General features: G+C 36.0%; 1 protein-coding gene across 2 annotated transcripts in view; it reads left to right on the forward strand.

The window, feature by feature from the left end:
• Positions 1 to 2,853: 2,853 nt before the first annotated feature.
• LOC129573385 (long-chain fatty acid transport protein 4-like) overlaps positions 2,854 to 20,415 on the forward strand; it is a 25,796-nt gene continuing 8,234 nt past the window's right edge. Inside the window, exons 1-3 of one of the 2 annotated variants that reach the window (XM_055453866.1) lie at positions 2,854 to 3,370; positions 5,702 to 5,887; positions 16,919 to 17,730. In XM_055453866.1, coding sequence (XP_055309841.1) covers positions 5,870 to 5,887; positions 16,919 to 17,730 — 830 coding nt within the window. In that variant the 5' untranslated portion in view covers positions 2,854 to 3,370; positions 5,702 to 5,869. Of the gene's footprint in view, positions 3,371 to 5,701; positions 5,888 to 13,966; positions 14,253 to 16,918; positions 17,731 to 20,415 lie in introns of those variants that run through there. The other variant, XM_055453867.1, reaches the window with a different exon arrangement.

The raw sequence follows: 20,415 nt of genomic DNA on the forward strand, positions 1-20,415 counted from the left end.
CAGACAATCACTTTCAAATTTAAAAATACCGGAAAATTTACCTTGAAACCTCTTTATAATTTACGAGCATTTCGTCATTTGTCCCTTTTATCATGAGCTCCATTTTTTCCAGTCGCAGAGACTGGGGCGGCACAGAGCATCGTCAATTTATGGATGCGTATTTGGCATGCAAACGAAATGGAAACGCTATCTCAGACATGTACACATATCGATTGATCTCAATTGAGATTTGAATCTGCAATTCAATTGATTCCGCAATGCATGCTGTTCGTCACGTATGCTTCTTTCAAACAATTCTAATCCAGAAGTGGCGCACGCGTACATCGTGGATATTAGTCAGTGCAACGATTTAGAATCAATATTATTGATTCAATAATTGCTAAGAACAAATTAATTCCGTAATGAGTTTCAATTAACATTTATATTTTCTTATGGGAATACGGTAAGCGATCATAGGCGAACGTGCACTTTGTCGCGTGTCCGGCGTTTAATTTATTTCGTAATTATGTTCAACAATCAATGAATGATAGAAAATTATCGAGTCTTTTACGATGAAATTACGTGTCGGTTTTTGTTGACAATAAATTTTGAGTCGAATACAATCAACATTTGATCCAAAATGAAGCGAAACTGAAGCAAAACTGAACCAAAAGTGAACCAAAATTAACCAAAATATGATTCAAGTCTGGTCATTCAGTTCTAGATTGAAACAGAAAGTCGAAGCAATTGCTTTCATGACACTGTCGTGCATTTTATCCATTATGTCCATGCAATGGGCATGTATGTCAGGAACAACATTCTTGGAATAAACACAGAAAAGTCGGAATCGGAAATTATGGATTAAAATTCTGGGATTCAATCCGGTATTTGTGGTATGAAAAATATGAATTGAACATTCTGGAAGCAAATTTTGTGTATAAATTCGTCTGAAATGAAATTCAAATTTTTAATATGAATCTGACGGAGATCAAAATCAGATCTCGTTACCAAGAAGCGTTGAATTGAGACTAAAGGAGATCCATTGACCAAGAAGAACCATTGAACAAGAAGAGGCGTTGATTTGTGTTAGTTCGATTTAGTACGGTTCAGTGCAAGATCTGTCCAAAAAAAAAAAATACAATACAGCTTTAAATCAGCCCATTCCCTCACCAAATCCATTGATCTAAATCACATTCCCTACAATCAATTTGCTAAGCCCAAGACTTTCTCGTCAAAGACAAAGTTCAATCTGAAAAAAAGTCTCCAGCCAAACACATCGCCAGTCGCTCGAAAATTCCTTCGTTTTATTCGTTAATTAGATCGAAAAAATTCACGGCACACTTTATCATTTGCATATGCTATGGTCTATATGTTAGACCAAAAAACCAGTTTTAGGTATTATAAACAATATGATGCACATGCCCGTGTGTGCCGGACACACTAAATTTTTTTTTTGTGACCGAATTTTGACCTCATCGCGTGTGCACACGAATGACAATCCCAAAAAAAGCCAAAGCAACGCGACGAAAAGTGTGCGCGCGGCAACTTGTTGATATGATCACGCTCTCGATCAGAGATTACTATGGGATATTTTTATTCATATGGGATAAAAATATCGAATAAAAATAACAGATATTTTTCACGCGTTGCGTTCAACCAAATGCATAGATACACAATAGCAATTCTGCACACACAGAGTCGCTGTTTTTTCGTTACACTCTTCACACTTACGATGAGCTGCGCGGAGCGTGCATGCACATGTTTCGCTCACTTCTTTCTTTGAACACTCTTCGTGTGTCAACACAATGTCTGTGTGTGTATCGCTTGTGCCGTCTTTTGTAAACGACGTCAATGAGCTGGGTATGAAGAGTGTCGATCGAAAGAAAAGTGCGAAACATATAACTGCATGCATCGCGCAGCTCATCGTAAGTGTGAAGAGTATAATGAAAAAACAGCGACTCTGTGTGTGCAGAATCGGTATTGTGTATTTATGCGTTTCGTTGAACACAACGCGCGAAAAATATCTGTTATTTTTATGCGATATTTTTATCCCATATGAATAAAAATATCCCATAGTAATCTCTGCTCTCGATCTATAAAAATGAAGTGTTTCAAAACATGATGAAAACCCTCTCTATTTCACTTGGCATTGTTGTGGCCAATTTGGTTTTTGCGCTCTCTCGACCCGTATCTGATAAAGCAAAATGGTACGGTCATCGTTGGACCAACAGTGTTGATTCATGCGGTTGAACCGATTGTAACGGCAATTTATTATTTCACATTTTTCATAAAAATTGAAAATATCACTTGAGCGGATGTATTTTGAACCTGTTAAAACCTAAAACCAAAAATATCCATCCATCTTGAACGGTGTTGTGTGTATATGCCGCGATTGAATGCACTTTGATGCTTGCGTCAATGTTAGCCTCGATCGGAACGCTTTTCATGTTTTTCCTGAGTGAAACGCACTTGCATAGAATCACTGCAAACCAACTGTATATACCATTGTCTTGATAATAATTGGCAACGATTATTATTGTACACAAGCAATGGAACAGGAGACAATCATCATCATCGTCAACGCCGTCTCTTTTCGTCTCTCACGAAACCAATAAACACAGCAATGCAAAAGCGAGTCGCGCGCGCGCGCTCACACGCTATAAACCGAATGAACCCGGGGCGATCGAGCGAGAGAAAAAGAGAAAGAGAATAAAATAGAAAGAAACCCAGTCCGAAGCACACGATCAACGGAATAGCAGAAAACGGTTGGCACGTTGGATTCAACGTTGAACGATACGATACACACTCGCATACAACGGCAGAATGAAACAAATCAACAGGTAAAACAAATAACAATGCTGGCCACACGACGGTAGTATGGTTAAAATACTAAGACTATTCGCACGCGCTTTCTCATACAGTCTGCGCGAGCTCTAGCCAACTTACGGTCGCACATACAAATTTTGTTATTTTTTTCGGTTGCTCCTGCAATTTCGTTGGGTTTTTCTTTGATTAATCATTGAATAACAAACAAAAATTTGATTAACGACATCGAAAAGGCGTAAATAAATTTGATAAATAAGAAAAAACGTAAGTTTTTGACTAAAATGTGGTGATGAAAGTGTTCGAGAATCAAATGAGACGAGAGACAGCCAATTGCTTAAGTGTTATCAGTGCAATCAAGCGAAAAGACTGACGAAAAAACGAGCGCAATTTTTCAAACGAGACAGTGATTGACTTTTCCGCTGTTCACACTTTTAATTCACAAACAAATTTTATTTCGCCAATCGAATTTGTTTATTCATCGCAGCAAAATATTTGATTTCAGAGTAAAAAAGAAAAAGAAGAAGAAAGAAAAGTGATTAAATTTGTTGATCAACTGAGCAAATGAGTGAGTTTTATTTTTCGTGAATTTGTTGAATGTTCAGTGCATTTTGTGCTACAGAAATGGAGATTAGTGACGATCGGTCATTTTCAAGTGGTGTCGATCAAGAGTTTTTCTTTGTGTTTCATGGTGATGTTTTCGCATTGTGGATTTGTTTGTTGAGAATTTCGTACTGTAGCCCTACAACAGCGGCTGTGAACTACAATTTTCCCATCTATATGCCAAAACGGCACACTTTTCTCTTCGCACACAATCATTTGACGATCATAAAAATGGCATTCAATCATATACGGCGGCCGTATCTATAGAAATGGTGGCTAGTTGTTATAATAATTAACGGCATTGCTACCATTGCTGCGGCTGATGCCTTTTTTGCTGTTGTTTTGTCCAATGAAAAACTTTCTACTTTCAAGTAAGAAAAAACATAGAGAAAGAAAATGAAAAATTACGATGCTACAACGATTCGGGCCCAGTCAACATACTAAGAACTATTTATGCAGTTGAATATATGAGTTTCTCCGCAATCCGTTATGTTTTCGAACGAAAATCCGAAAGAAAAGCGACACACAACGCATGACCAAAATCACTAATCAAGTGACCACAGAAAACCGTTTTGTAACATTTTTCTTAATCATGGCTTAAAAACACAGTCAAAACCGAATTAAAGCCACCGGTTAAATTAATTGGTTTAATGGAATTCAGCAATGAAATATGGTTTTCCATCACAAATGTCGTGCGAAATGGATAATGAGTGTGAGCGACAGAGAGCGAGCAAGAGTGAGCAAGAAAAAGAGCGAGAGAGAGCGAGAGAGCAAGAGAGAGAGAGAGAGAGAGAACTAGCGCGCCGCGAGTGAAATGATTACATTCTCTCCTCATATTGCTGTAATAAAGAAACAGTGTTAATTGTTTCAAATACACTTTTTCCCCTATGATCAAAAGCGGTGACTACATTCAGCTAACATGATTATGGTTAAAAGTGGAAAATTGGTCATTTGCTGAAATTAGTTAAATTCTCCGGTCGAATGTTTCGGACGAACTCATGAGATACTTCATTTCAAATAGTCTTCACTGGTCAAAACGGTGCGAGATAAATAAGATAAAGACAGTAACAGCTAGTAATGTGAGTGTGTGATAGTACCGTGATTGAACATTAACTGTTGGTAGATTCAAACTAACGGAATGTTCAGGTGATCTGTGCAATCGTCATGGAAAGAAAAAAAAACGGACACCGACTTTTGCATAATTTCAATTGAAGACTTATAGTGAAGAAAAACCGTGGGTTTGATTCTTCTTTTGATACAGACCGTTGATAAAAATATTTTCATGAATTGACGGCTTTTGCCGCCGTTATCGTCGTTGCCATCATCGAAATCACTTGTGCAACTCAATTGAAATGTTATCTTCAGCTAGAGTTGAATGATGGTCCATCAACCACCATTGGTGGAACAAAGATCGTGTGATCGCTGAGAGATCATTTCTTTGTGTTCAACAACGATGAAATTAGCACGCTTGTCGAGTCAATTTTGACGATCCACCACGTAATAAACAAAATAATTGACACACACAGACACCAAATGGCCATATACGAGCTGAGATTAATCATTCGTTTCAATTGGTTTTCACTCTTGCTCTTTCTAACGCTCTCTTTCTATCTATCGTTATCTCGCTGTGCATTTGTCTTCGAAACAAACTCGGTTTTTCACTCTTTCTCTCTGCTGCTGTCGCTCATTCTCTGTTTGACGCTGTCTGTCTCTGTATCTCATTAACTCGTTCACACACTTTTCCAAAACCTACCGTTAGATTATGCAGCCAAAAGAGTTCGTGTTCATTGCTCGCCATCATAATTATAATTATAATTGGAGCATTATTACGCGCGCATATGCAAGACGGCGTCACCACTTGCAATCGATACTGCTTATTTGGCCGAATGCTCGATCGACGATGTAACGAAAAGTCGTTTTTTTTTCTGCTACTCAAACAAATATTATTGAAGCAATAACGTGATTAATATCCAACGATACTTTTAATGGACAATTTTAATATTGAGAGGCGCATGATGCGGACTTGAAATGCCGGCGCATTGAACATTGTTTGTCACGTAACGCGTATCGACCGGTTGATTCATCGAATCAACAACCGACTGCGATTTTCTCAAACAAACAAACTATCACCTGTGCGATGCACACTGCATTTTCAAATAAACGACTTTTCTCCATTTCTTGTATTCGTTTAGAAATAAAATAACAACCACGACAAAATGCCTCAAACAAACTGAATGAAATTGAATTGCTAAATTTGGGTTTCACTTTGTTTTGCTTTTTTTTCTACTCTGTGTAGCTCCAATGTAAAATCGACCATAATCATTGCGCATTTTCTTCAACAAATTAGCATTTGGAAACCACTCAATACACACATATGACGATCGAACATTTCAACTGAAAAACCAAGCAAACCGTTTTTTTTTCTTCATCGAAGCTATTTTACTATCGCATATTCATCAGCAATATGGACAACAAGCGACAGGTAAGCAAATACACTCTCTCGTTTGCATTCAATGACTTTGCATTCAAATGCACCGTGCACTTTTCTAATTTCATGTAACCATTTTTAGCATGGATATTAAACATAGCCATATTTATACTTATGTTTGAAACAAGTAAATGTGCTTGTGAAAAGTGCCTCTTTCTATCTCAACACAATTCTCTTTTCGGTCGGTAACAATCTCTTCTTCGAATGAAGTTTTTCTTTTCTGATTTAAAAAGAAACTTCGTTGATTGCACACAAGTTGACACAAGTTATCTCTCTTTGTTAGCTACTATTAATTTTTTATTTTGAAACCAGTTTTTTGAATTTTTTTTATCTATAAAAATCATTCATTTCTATTTGTTATTCAAATCAAATAAAGAATCACTTGATTTGTTTTTTAAATTTTTTAAAGCCAATTCTCATGTTTACAGCGGACATAAAACTGATGTATGCAAAACATGCATTTTAGTCAAAATGATTTTACGACGCCATCGTTCAAAAATGACGTCGTAAAATGCATATTTTGCATGCACCAGTTTTATGTCCGCTGTAAACATGAGAATTGGCTTTGATAAAGTTTCTCATTTGACAACAGTTATTTTGTCATAGAATTTTGCATTAAATTAAACAACCAGCCCATGTTCATTCATTTGATGATGGATTAGTTATTACGGGACAATGTAACCGAAAAGTCGTTTTTTTTTTCTGATCAAGTTTTGAAAAGAGTTTCTGATAATTTTAAATATACTTCTGATTATTGTACTTTTTTTTTCTGATCAATTTTGGAAAAAGCATTTCTGATCATTTTTGATATTTTTCGGCTAATTTCCAAATTTTTCTGATCATATAAGGTTTTTTTCTGATCAAATTAATAAAAAAAAGTTTCTGATCATTTTGAATATTCTTCTGATCATTTTTGATATTTTTCTGGTAATTTTCCATATGTTCGGATCATAATTAATTAATCCATTTCTGTGAAGGTTTTCTCGATTGATATTCAAGTTTGAGTTCTTTTTTGGCTTGGGGCTTTCTGACATACTCCATTTTGTGGTATTCTTTTCTCTGATACTCCATTCACTCTTGAAAAAAAAGTTCGAAATTGCGTACTATCAACAGTGGGATATTTTCGTCGATCGTGTTCTTTCGTCGGCTGTGATGTAATATCATTTTTTACAAATGACAACAGAGAACATAGCTTCTGATGAGGATCCGCAGGGTCCGCATTACCCCCCCCCCCTTGAGTGCGCTAAATAAATTACCCCCCCTCTGATTTTAGAAAAATTCTGTTTACTCCACTAAAAATTTGTCTCTTATTAAATTAAAGATGTATCACTGTTTTACATTGAATCTTTATTCAAAAACCATTTGTATTTTAAAAACGCAGTCATTGAAATTGTAATTAAGTTTTAGTTTGGTAGAGCCTCGACCTTCAAAATCCCAATCATTTTGAACATCTCAACCGATGACCTTCTTATTGATCATCTTTTTTTGCGTCAGATTGCTGTGGATAAAATCGATATAATTGAAAATGTGCACTTTTTTTTACTGATAATTACAATTGATTACTCATAAAAGTCACTTCACCTTTTTTCGAATAACACCAATTTCTATTTTGATCGTTTTTTCGCTTGATTTCGAGTAACTAAACTTGAGTATTTTGAAATCACATATAATGATATAATATTTCACATAACTAATTTTGAAGTGTATACTTAAGAAAATTGATTTTGAAATGAATTTGTTCCACAATTTTCCTTACAAAAATTAGATTTTACCCCCTCAATTTTATGGAAAACATTTGAAATTACCCCCCTACATTTTGATTGAAATTTGAAAATTTACCCCCCCCCCCCCCTCGGCGCGCGGTCGTCAGAAGCTATGACAGAGAATCATTTTTACCATTTTTCGAGTTTTCCACTTTCAAATATGAATATTCTCGATCGAACCCGTTTCAAGAAAATGGAATATTTCTAAACATTCAGAATTTTGTGGGCACTTGAAATTAATTTTCTACCAAGCATTCAAACCTTTTGCTACAAAATGGTCGAAAAATCAAACATTTTGTATGGAAAATCGAATGTTCGGTAATGGGTAAAATAAAAATCATCATAGAAAAGAAGATAGATTCCATCTATATATTCCTTTTTTCTTTGAGATTTGAAGATTTAGCTCATTTTTATACAAATATAAAACTAAAACGGTGGAAATTAGCATCGTATTCAATGTATGCATTGAGACGCTGGAAAAATTTTCGACGCGCCACCTATAGCAAAAGTTTCCGTGCCAAACAACTACTGTGACAGCATACATTCTGTTTGGCAAATGTATTCTGTCATTACATCGCAGATTCGACGAAACGAGTGAGAATGACAGAGGCGGCATTGATGGTGCGTCGAAGAAATTTCCAGCCGATTTTGCTGTTATTAATGCCCACCGAACTAAGATGTTGAAATTTTTTCTCAAAATTTCGAGAGCAGCTCAAATTATAAGCTCATAAAAGAAATGAAATGATAATTATAATTTGATTGAATAAATTGAATTGAAATGGAACTGACTTGTTTCTAAGATCTAATTATGTAGGGTCAGAATAAAAAAAAAACATTCAGAGGACAAATGAACTATTGCGACAAACAAATTCCCTCAGAATATTTTAGTTTCAAAGTGCAACATGGAATTTTTTTTTATATAGAGTTTACAACAACAACTCCATATGATAAAGTTTTTTTTCATGTTGCGTATCAAAATGTGTGTGTAAAATCATGTCATTTCCGTATGACATTGTAATTATTGATCACATCGAACTTGAGCTCCATGCTGTTTGCTGTCTGTAAATGAGCCGTAAATTGTTGTCTGTAAATGAGCTGTAAAACAGAAAATTCGGAGACCTGTAAATGACACTGATTTGTGAAAGTCGCATTGTACGACTGCGATACACATCTCTAAAAACTATTACTTGTTTTCATCCGTATGGCGCGCCGACCGAGCTAACACTCACAAACTGGTTGAACTGGTGTTTTGCGATATGCCCATCTAAAAAAAATATGAAAAAATTGAAGTGCGCAAAGACAAAAAAAGCATTCTTTTTTCTCTCCTCCATTCTGATATTAAAGTGCATTCTGTTTGAGATGACCGTAAAATAAAAATAACATTCCGGTTCCATTCTAAACAATTTAACATTCCATTCAACGCTGAAATAATTAGAAAAATTCACGAAACAAAAAACGAACGAAACAAAAAACGTTGATCAAAACTAAGACTAAGAATGCGTGTAGGCTCTGCAATCAATTCTTGCAGTTGGCCAATAGATTTCCGTTCGCACAAAAACAAGAAGAAAACAAAACGTAATTATGTTATGAATGGTCAAATATAATCGTTTGCACAATCGCTTTGTTCGATTCGATTTACGCATCGATGCGTAGGCATTTAATTCGATTGCAAATGTGCGGCAATTAAATCCAACAAAATGTGCACGCATGAAGACGATTGCAAGGTAATTATTTTCGGTTTGGCTTTTTTTTTTGTTCTTTCGATTCTGCGGTTGAATCGAAAACACGTTTTAATTATTCCAAAACTAGACAAGGCTCCAACTGCGACAACAACAATAAAAACCGTCATTTTGTCTGCAATTCAAAGTTTACATGGTTCGCCGTGCGTTAACACGTGAAATTTGTATATGGTTCGGAGTACAATTCGGCTTATGCTCAATCGGTGTCGGGAATTCTGGTTTTTGCCAACGAGCTACAAGACAGTCCACTTACTTAGCAATAAAATAAAACCGTGGACTCATTCATTGATGCAAAAACACACCAATTTAATTTGCTTACGCACACAAGCAGATGATTCTGGACTTTTCGCTCGCCGACCGTAAAAACAAACGGGATCATTATAAACACGTATGTCGATGTATTGGCTGGTTTTGGCTCAAACCATATTTTTTTTTCGTATCTTTTGCACACATTTTTCATTCGCCTCACGCATTTTGATCGTGTATGATGGACTATTGATGGCTTAGACCGTTTCAGCAGCAAATAGTCGTGCATGACTTGATCAAATTGTTGAGTCTCTGACTGAGACTCTCAGTCGTAGAATCTTCTTTTTCGGATACGGCCTTACTTAAATACAACTAATAAAAGAGGCAAATAAACAGTTGGCTCAGTTGAGAGAAACATCAACGTCACAATGTGACGGTCACATATGACCCCACATTCGCTCAAGTCAAAGTAATAACTTATTTTATTAGACAATAAAATGAGCATTTGTACAATGTTGTACGTCCATTTACAGAAATAAATAGAAATTCAATTGAAATTGTGTTGTTTTCTGTGGCTCAAAAACCCGACACCAAACTCGACTCGCATATGAGTCGGGGGGACGATTCCAAATTCGAAAATAGCAATAAAACCCGATGAGCCGAAGGGAATTCCCCCGAAACAATGTACACTCCATTCAAGGAATCGGTTTTGCGTAAACGGAGTACGTGGCAAGCATTAATAATTAGCTACCGACAAAAACATAACACAAATATTGAGATGTATACACAGAAATTGTTGTACTTTGTACTTGCTCATAGTCTTTTTTGGTGCCAGAGTGTTCATGCCAATGTATCCAAATGAAATGTAAAGTATTCAAATGATTTTTTTTCAGTATCAAACCTTTCCTAAGAAATGATTATAATCAAGACAATAATTGTTGCATTTCAATAGCAATTCTGAAATACTAACACCCAAAATCGGTGCGGTGCGGTGGCTGAAAAAAATCCGTTGAAAAATAAAGAATCATTAATCCAAATCGATCGTTAACCGCATGAAAACAAATGCTTTCGTAGTACAACAATGTTGTACATTCAAAATCAACAAGATCGTATCAAATATTGTGTTTATTTTGGCACTGATGTTGTCAGGCCCCTTTTCGCACCCATTTTTGAGAGAGAGAGAGAGATGGAGGGAGAAAGAGATGGTAAGAGAAAAGGATTAACTGATTTCGGACAAAAATGACTTACTTTGATTGACATTTCAGTACAACGTGTAAGTCTATCATAGTTAACTGAAATCATTTGAAGTTACAAGTCAATGTAAGTTGCTTAATTTGGGACAAAGTGATTTTCTTCGAACAAAAACATAAATTCAATCAACTAAAGTCAACTGAAGTTACAGTCAGTCATTCATTCATTTTTTTCCACACGGCAAATCATCGGCATGCTAATCGAACAGATCAATCGGCTCCAATTGACGAATATTTGTAACATGCCAAATTGATCGAAATGATTTTTCGCATTCAATCACAAATGTTTGATTGAATCGCAATTGTTTTTTCATTTCATCGAAAGATGTTGTTCGATTCAATGATTCCGATGGATTTTATTCAATCAATCGCATTTTTTTCACTCGATCAAAAGTTTTTTTTTTCTGCCTTTCAAATGAAATTCAAATATCAAGCAAGAGTCGCAAGAGCCGCAGCTCAATTGAATTTGATCGGTCGATCGTTCCATTTGCATAATGTTGTCATAAAAGTCGATTATTTTCACACCTTTGCGTGCGATGACATTCAGCGCCAATTTCATGTGTTTTGTTCGTCGGAAGCGTCCATAATCGCGCACAATGCAATAATCTCATATTTTCGGTGGCACTTGTAAAAATGATGCTACGGCTGTGTTGTTCAGCTGACGTTTTTACTACATTCATTAAATGTTTGTAAAAATGGACAGAGCTCGTTGGAATGTGAATATGCATTATGCAAACAATCAATTTTTATGGTCTCTTGTTTTGTTGGCCGTTGTAATTATCGACTACTGCTCTCATCGGCACATGCTAATTATTTGGCCAAACAAAACAAACCACATTTTAGTGAAAAATATGAATCGAAATTGGCATTGAAATTTGTTGTTCGTCGTTCGTTTTCTATGAAATTGTTGATTGTCAATCTTTCACCTTTTGTTTTGATGATCTTCAGAAAGTGAATCAAATTAATTTGGTTTTTGTTTGGTTTGGACCGCCGCATCGATTAGCAATTTGATTGCCGGTGGTGTTGCAACAGCATCTACTTAAGGATTTTGCAACAACGACGCAGAAGAAGAAAAAAACGACCAAAGAAAGTAACTTGTGTACGCTAAATCATTGCTAGTTAACTTATTCCGAAACAAACAAAAAAATTAATATATACAACGGCACCTTGAAATATATTCGAAATTCAGCCACATATTTAGCACATGCTTATGGTATCAAGGCATCCAAAATAGGCGAACAATACGAATAAAAAAGTAACAACATCAACAACAGAAGTGGCTACAACGCTCTCGCACAAATATGCGGCTAGAAAAAAGCAGCGAACACACGAAATCGCACTTTAAGTTAGCAAATCGGCACAGAAAAAAATCAAATTCATGAAACATGGCTTTTGTTTATGCGATGCTTTAATTATAATATCGCTAGTTTAATGAGCGAGTACACTTCATGCGCGTTGAGTTGTTTTTTAATTCTTAGCGTAAAACACCATCGGTATTTTGCATTCGCTGACTCTCTTCTTCTCTCTTTTTCTCTCTCTATCTCTCTCTTTCTCTCCTCCTCTCTGTCGTTCCCGCGATCATTCGAGAGACTTCTTACGTTTGTTCTTCTACTCTTTCTCGTTCTTTCTTACGCTCTTCCGTTCTCTGTCCATTGATTTCTCTCCCTTTTGCTCTCATTGAATTGAATATTATAGAATTGTTGCTTAAATTTCAACTATTTTTCCTTATTTCATCCCGTTTCTTCCACTCTATCAGTAATAAAGTTTATCACTGCATCTCTCTCTCCTCTCTTTCACTCTCTTACCTCGACCCTCTCTATCCATGTCTTTCTATCCATCTATCCGTATCGATCTGTCCCTATCTCTATCCATCTCTCTCCCACTCTCGCTTCAAATCCGTTCGAAATTTGAATACAACAGAATCATCGTTCCATGAGAACATTTATTGCAAATTTCGTCACAATAAAAGTGCAGTGCTCATTGTTCAATTTTTATTTTTCATGACTCTAATTGCTCTATTCAAATGATTGATATAGCAAAGGCTTGCGAAACAAACAAGTGTTTATCTTTAATCACAGCCTCGACATTTTCCGGTCGAAATGCTTGAGTGTTTTTTTTTTAAATCAAAATTGGCATTGATTTTTAAGCTCTTTATAAATTCATTTGTGTGACAATAAGCCGTTGCATTCGAGGGGCGAGAAAATGAAATGAATTCAAAGACAAAAAATGACTTAAGCACTTCTGAAGGGAATGAGTTGAACTCAACCAGAGGGAAATGAATTGACTTGAAAAATGAATTTTGTCCTAGATTGCAAAATATCAATATCGTCTCAGCTCGTATTTCGATTTCTGATCAGCTTGAAAAATTTCATTCGATCAGATCAAAAATAATTCATTGATATCATTGAGCTCGAAACTCGACTGGTTCTATTTTTTTAAAAAATTGCAATTTTTCAACGGATTTATTGAGACTCAAATATCAAGCAGAATGAACGTTATTTATTTACCAAGCGAAGTATTTCAAGATTAAAAAACGAAACACTTTTTTTTAAATTGAAACAATTCAAGTCTTATCGAAAATCAATTCAATTGTCAATTAAAATTTCATCGTAGCTTTTTCGTATCGAAAACTGTACGAAAAAAGTGTAAGCCGAAAATGTTTCGAATGAAATCAAGTCATTCTGTTAGAGAGCTAATAAATTTTTCATTTGCTAAGGAGCTGAAAGCCTCAAAAAAAGAGCTTGAAGCACATTTTTAATCTATCAGCCGCTAGGTGTCACCAGCAATAAGCAATGGTCGAAGGAAAAAAAAAACTGTCCGAAAACTCTGAATGACAATGTTATTATCTCATAATTTCAAAACAAAGCGAACGAGGTCAAAGACGTTCAAAGACGTGCTAAAAATGGAATTCCATATCGCAAAACTACAAAATAATCGGGTTAAATTCACGACGCTCACAAATCGCGCCAATTGGATTGACATTCAAACCAGACCGTGCTGCAATTGTCAACACACACAAAACATGACAGATGACGTGCAACTGACCGAAACTGTCAGTGGTATGTTGTGTGAATCAGATGGGCCTAAACCGAACTCATTTGGACAAAAGAACGAAGAGAGCAAGAAGAGAAAAGAAAATAACAATCGAAAATATAGCCGAAAGCGCACATTGTGGTGTGTGACTGTCGAGTAGTTGTCATGCACACCGTGTACCGACAACACCTTGTTTATACTCTTTTGCTCTCAAAATTCGCGCTTAGTTTTCCCGTTGCAGTGGCCGAATCGAAAAAAATTTCTACTTAAAACACAGTGAAAGTTTCCACCGAAAAGGCAGTGCTTAAGAAGAATTTGTGCGTTGTATGTAAGTAACGAAAAAAAAATTAAACCCAAAATGATTTGTAAGAGTGGTCGCGCGCGCGCGTTCAGCGTCATGCATTTTGATTGGTATACACCGGTACGGTCATTTAGATGTACGAATCCATTCATTTACGGACGGATCGTTCGTACAGCCAATAAATTCAGTTTGGTGCGCATTCAATTGCCGACAGATAGAAATCAATTGCGGTTCAGTGTTGATGTGTGTTGTGCGGTGTTTTCTGTTGTGTTGTTGTTGTTTCACGGAATGTTGTCAACGCACATATACATAACCTCTTCATTTCTCAATCGCGCAGCAAAATGTTTTTTAACTGTGTATTGAGAGATGTTTTTTTTTCCGTGTGTTATAAATGAACCGCGTGTTACATGCACATATACCATCGAAACGACAGTTGTGCCTAGTTTTATCTCACACGATCACTAGTTTTTTTATTCGTCATTTCCCTCTCCCTCTCTCTGTCTCTATCTCTCTCTGTCACTCTCGGATCGTCGTATGTGCACCGTGCTCTTAATCACCATGTATATGCTCAATTCGCGTGTATTTTCATTGATGGTGTTCACATTGTGGCGCGAACGAGGTTAAAAGTCCATCGTTCATAGGGAGCAACGTTGAATCGTGTGCATGTAACGAATTTTGTATATCAACAAAATGGGAAACATAGAAAAAAAAAACATGAATAAAAAATAAAAATTTACGCGAAGTACAACAACTGTTGTTTGGCGTTGTCATCGTCTAATTATCATAATGAACACAACGGTGCGCATAATTTTTCCACTAACATACGGTCGATCATGATCATCGAGAATTTTTCAGCATGAAAAAAGTATGTTTTATTAAAATACTGTTTTAAAAGCAGAGCACCGCTGAAGTAATCGTTTGGAGCGTGAAAAGAATTTCGTTGTAAGAGTTTTTATTTAGCGAGGAATCTCTTAATTTAGAAAGAATTTTGTCTTTTGAACAAATTGAGCGCGTGAAGTACTTTTTTGGATTGTGACATGAACTTATGAATTGAGACATTAAGCGTTTTTACCCCAATTAAAAAATGGGTTCCGCATATGGTGTCAGAATTGATGCCTTAAAGTGTCTTAAAATTATTCATTCTTCAGATCTTTCTTGCCCAACTTCAAGCCTGCCATTTTTGTATTGACTTGCCATTTTTAGAATCAGAAGCCGTTTTTTTTTCGTAATCGCCTCGCCTTATATATGAACTCAACTTCAGCTGCTGCATTTTTTTTCCCGCTTTGCTCACACTTTCTTTTCGAATTTCGTCTCTTCTTTCATACATTTCTTTCATTACTGAAGGTGATGTGGCAATATAAGCAATAGCGGAACCTTCGAATTGTGTTTAATTGAGTTGCTATCAAGTAATTGAAATATTTCACATGACAAAATTGTTGCACGCGAAATGCATCGAATGGAGTGAGTGTGTGTGTGTTTGTATGGTGTGATGTTGGCTAAATCAACGTCAATTGAGACGGTAATGTTTGTCAATAAAATCTTGGTTTTTTTCTCTTCCTTTTGTTGTGTACATCATTTCCTGTCTAATGGCGTTACGCAATCCACTTGATGCCATTATTTTCGATCCTTTGCCAGTAATGTACTTTGAACGGGATGCATGCTCGTTATTACGGAGAGGTGTTCGTTGCGTCTCTATTTAGTTCGCGCAACTCATCTCTATTTTATTCTCGTAATTCACCTCTATTTTTATCACATCGGCTGTGATTTGCCCATCATGGCACTCATTATCCGTCTCTTTTTCTCTATCACACATTGACTTAGTCGGAGCCCATCCCATTCTACACTAGCCCATCGGTTCACAGAGCGACAATGCGATGAGATTTGTACTAATGATCGAGTATTTAGACTAATGGGCTCTCCGATGTGATGATGAGAATCATGAAAATGAAATGATTGCTGAGCATAATCAAAATAAAGGGGAAACTTCCTCTGTTCTATGGCTTGGCCCGAAGAAAACTGAATAATGGAACAGTGTTGAAATATCAAACCATATTTACACATCAGTCAAATTACAACCGACCATCGACACTCGAACTACGATTTTACTCTGGAAATTTGGATCAACCAACAGAAAACTAGACTAAAATCGAGATTTTTTAAAGACGTTCAAAAGTGCTAAAACACGAAAAACGTTCAAATCACGAATACCTCCAAATTCAAAGCTTTGGAACTGCTTTCGATTTCCGCTGAAAAAGAAACATATTGAAGTGTTTCACTGCAAATAGAACGCAAATAAAGACGAAAGAAACGAAAAAAAAAGTAAAAAAAGAAGAAATTATAAAATCGCCTTGGTAGCCGATTTTGAGTATGGTGTGGTTTGGTTTGAAAGTTAATTAAGTGCTAATTTAAAAATTTCCCATTAGACAGTCCGATTGAGTTGTTGTTCGTTTGAATGTGCTAATTTCGATCGTGTGCTAATTCACCGTTTTTTTCTTCTTCTCATCACTACTTTTAGTTCATTTTTGTTGCGTTTTTCGTATTTCTTTTTCTAATTTGATTTTTCATTGCTTTTTTAATACAGAAATACCGATTGTATTTCTCCATCCAAATTCATAGCTTTACTGTTTTAAAACTGATTTTTTTTTCTCCATATCCTAATCCATTGCGATCTTCTTTCTCGTTATTTTTCGCAGAGTGATTTCGTAGATTCTAGTAAAGGTCTTCACAACATCGAGAATGGTGAGGCAAATGATGGTGATCAGGTGTTTGTAAAAAAACCGTATTATCCGCAAACACCGACCGTAGCCAATGAATATTGGATTCCATCATTTGAAATCAATACGAGCAACAACAGCAACGGTAACGCAGACAATCATCAATCAAGTGATGCGAATTCCGTGAGGCACAGTGCGATTCCAATACCGAACGAAGATTTGCAAGCGTCAAACAACTGTAATACAAAAATCAACCATACAAACAAATCGATTTGCAACACACATAACGCATACAATGATAGTAATAATGGTCATGCTATCATTGATGTTGTAAGCACAACACATACGCACACCGATCACTCGAAAGTAACAATCAAATCAACGGAACAACAACAGCTGCCAACAGAAACCAGTACATACACAACGAGCAGCACACCACAACAACCGCAGCCGTCGCACAAAAACACGGAAAATACCAACGATGTAGTGGACGTGAACAGCAATACAAATGCTGGTGCTGCTGCTGCTGGCGCTGCTGGCCCAGAAGAATCGAATCGAAAGCAACAAAAACTATCGAATAAAATAGTCGTGGTTTTACGTCGATCGAAACCGATCGCGCTCGTGGTGATCAATAGTGTATTAGCTGTTTTAATTGTAACATCGTTTTGCATTAGCATGGGCATGGATTATACGGTTCCGGCAGTTGTTGTCGGTTTGATTGCAGTTGTTGCCAGTTCGGGTTTATGGTATTGGCTGTATATTGCTGCTGTTACAGCGCCCAGAGATATTCGGTATGTAATTTCTTCAAACAGAAAAAAAATAAAACGAAAAAATTGAAAAATAATACAGTGTGTGTGTGTGTGTGTGTGTGACCATGGAATAAATATTGAAAGATTGTCATGTGCGCTTAGTGCGAGTATACTCGATACTGATGGTCGATACGACTTTTACGTTTCATTGATGTTACAATGTTCAATTTGAACAATATTGAACAGAAAAATAAAATACGGCCATTCATAGCGAATAAAAATCCGTATGGGTGTTGAACCGGTCTCAAATCGAGAGCCATACAGCAAATTGCATTAGATATTATTGCAAGTCATTTATAAAATTGTACGTGCACAAATATACGATCGTATGAGAAGAACAATTACGCTGTGATTTATCGAAAGCAATGAAAATCATTTGGTGAAAGAACAAGAGACAGACGTCATGAACAAGTCAACGCGACAAACACTGTTTCAACTGGAATGCAAATTTTCATCACACAATATTAACATTTCGTTCGTTCATTTGTTGTTTTTCTGTACGCGTGAAATATCTTTCTCGGTTGTCTCTCAATGAAAATTGCACAGAGCGAGCGAATGAGTGAGTGAAAAAGAGAGAGAGAGAGAGAGCGAGTGAGCGAGTGGAAGAGAGAGAGAGAGAGGGACAGAGATAGAGAGCAAGAGAGTATGCGATTGCTCAATCAAAACGTAGAATTTATTACACCAAACTAACTAGTTACGAGTGCGTACATGTAACTGATGCAGCATTCCGAAAAAAATTGCAATCAGGTCATCTTCATCAACCTGTTGAATGTGTGTCTGTTCTGAAATATTTACCGTTGGCTTCGTGTGTCTTTTTTCATCTACATCCAAATAGTTGGTTTTTTTTTTGCTTCGTTTTCATAAATCGTTGAAGAAAAAAAAAAACAAATTTCTGATGTTTTTAATTGTGAGTAATTTTGTTTCGTTTTATTTTTGTTGCTGGTTTCAAGTGGTTTTTCTTCATATCGAAGCAAACAAGCGATTTTGAGTGTATGGAGCGTGTATTTTGTAAACTTCAGTGAATAATTGTCCGAAACGGAAAGGCGAAAAACAGTGAGTGCCTTAAAGCATAAAATTTGGTCAACAAGTTCAATCGGAATTACAATCGGATTTTTTTTCTTCGTTGAATTAGCATTCGACAAAGGGCATCAGGTACACTCACTCACACTGTGATGTGTGATCTTGAATGTGTTTTTATTCCGTATTTTCGAAATGGGTGGTTGAATGAGTGATGTGATTGAATTACACACGGAAATGTCAATATTCTAAATTGAAACCGTTCCCCACTCGCTGCTATCGCCGTCAAGACTCACGCTCATCAATGGGGCCTCTGATTTCGTAATCGGAATTAATGCCGTATATGTAAATTCAGACCGAACTTCACCGTCCATTGATTATGTGTGCTCAAATAGAAAAGACGAGAGAGAGAGAGAGAGAGAGAGAGAGAGAGAGAGAGAGAGAGAGCCAAGCAACACTCTAACTCTCGCCACTGACTCTGCCTGTTGACGACACACACAAAATCAAACCAAACCATAACAATAATAATATGCTGATAAAAAAAAAAATGCGACTATAAAACGCGTTTAACGTGTTTTTTTTTCGTTCGTTTGTGCTTTGTTTGTGCTTTTTTTGCATGTGGTCTTTCGTTTTTGACTGTTAAGTTTTTTCGGTTTTGGACAGCACCAAACGTAAATACAAAATACGACACTTTGCTTACATTACTATTTAGCGACTTCTTTCTTCGTATTTTTTTTTCACTTCTTTCCTTTCCTTTCATTTCAAGACGTGTCTTTTGAATGTTTTTTTTTCTCACTCATTCGCTTTCATTGTGTGTCCAAGCAGCACAATATTAAATTGAATTTTTAACATTTTTACGCGTTTTTACAGAGCTCAAATGCATACACACATTGGTTCGGTGTTTTGTTTTCGTTTCTGGTTTAAAATCCAAATACTCACTTTCTATTTTAAAGAACCTGAAACCTTTTCGTGCTTTTTGACAGATGTACTAAATTGAATGTTTTCAATGTCGCCATCTGTTGTTGGTGATACAAATATCTTATCATATGGTTCTGATGAAGATTTTATTTATTGTTTATACAATTTTATTCAAAATCACTTTTTCATTCATAAACTCAATTCAGAAAAAAAATCAGAGTTATTTCAACAGTCGAGTTATTTTGCATGCAAAATGCCTAAAACATAAGAGTGAGAAAATTGTCATCATCAAGTTTACACGGCATGACCAATTTCAAGTAATGCAACTTTGTTTTGAAAACACTAGTAAAAAATAATAAATGGCAAATCATTCTTTTGTCTCTTTGTGGACATTAATTCCCACATTTTCGATAGAAAGTGAATTTTTTCACACAACTCATAATTTCACAATCACGTGTTTAGTACATTTCATTGTTCAATACCGATATTGAACACACCCTAACATCAGCAATGGTATCTGTCAAACTTTACGCTCTGAAAATGACATTCATAGCAAACATTTAAAAACAGTCAATATTTTATTTTTTTAATTTTTATTTGGGAAAACTAACATAACATTCACTTTCGAAATCATACCAAATACTTGAGTTCATTTTTACGGATCTAACGAAATATTTGAAAATGATCGTGCCGAAACGATACAACCGAATTGTATAGTAACAGCACCACCTC

This window comes from Sitodiplosis mosellana, unplaced genomic scaffold (assembly GCF_009176505.1).
Source record: "Sitodiplosis mosellana isolate CC-2019 unplaced genomic scaffold, AAFC_SMos_1.0 Smas_scaffold_6062, whole genome shotgun sequence".
Lineage (NCBI taxonomy): Eukaryota > Metazoa > Arthropoda > Insecta > Diptera > Cecidomyiidae > Sitodiplosis > Sitodiplosis mosellana.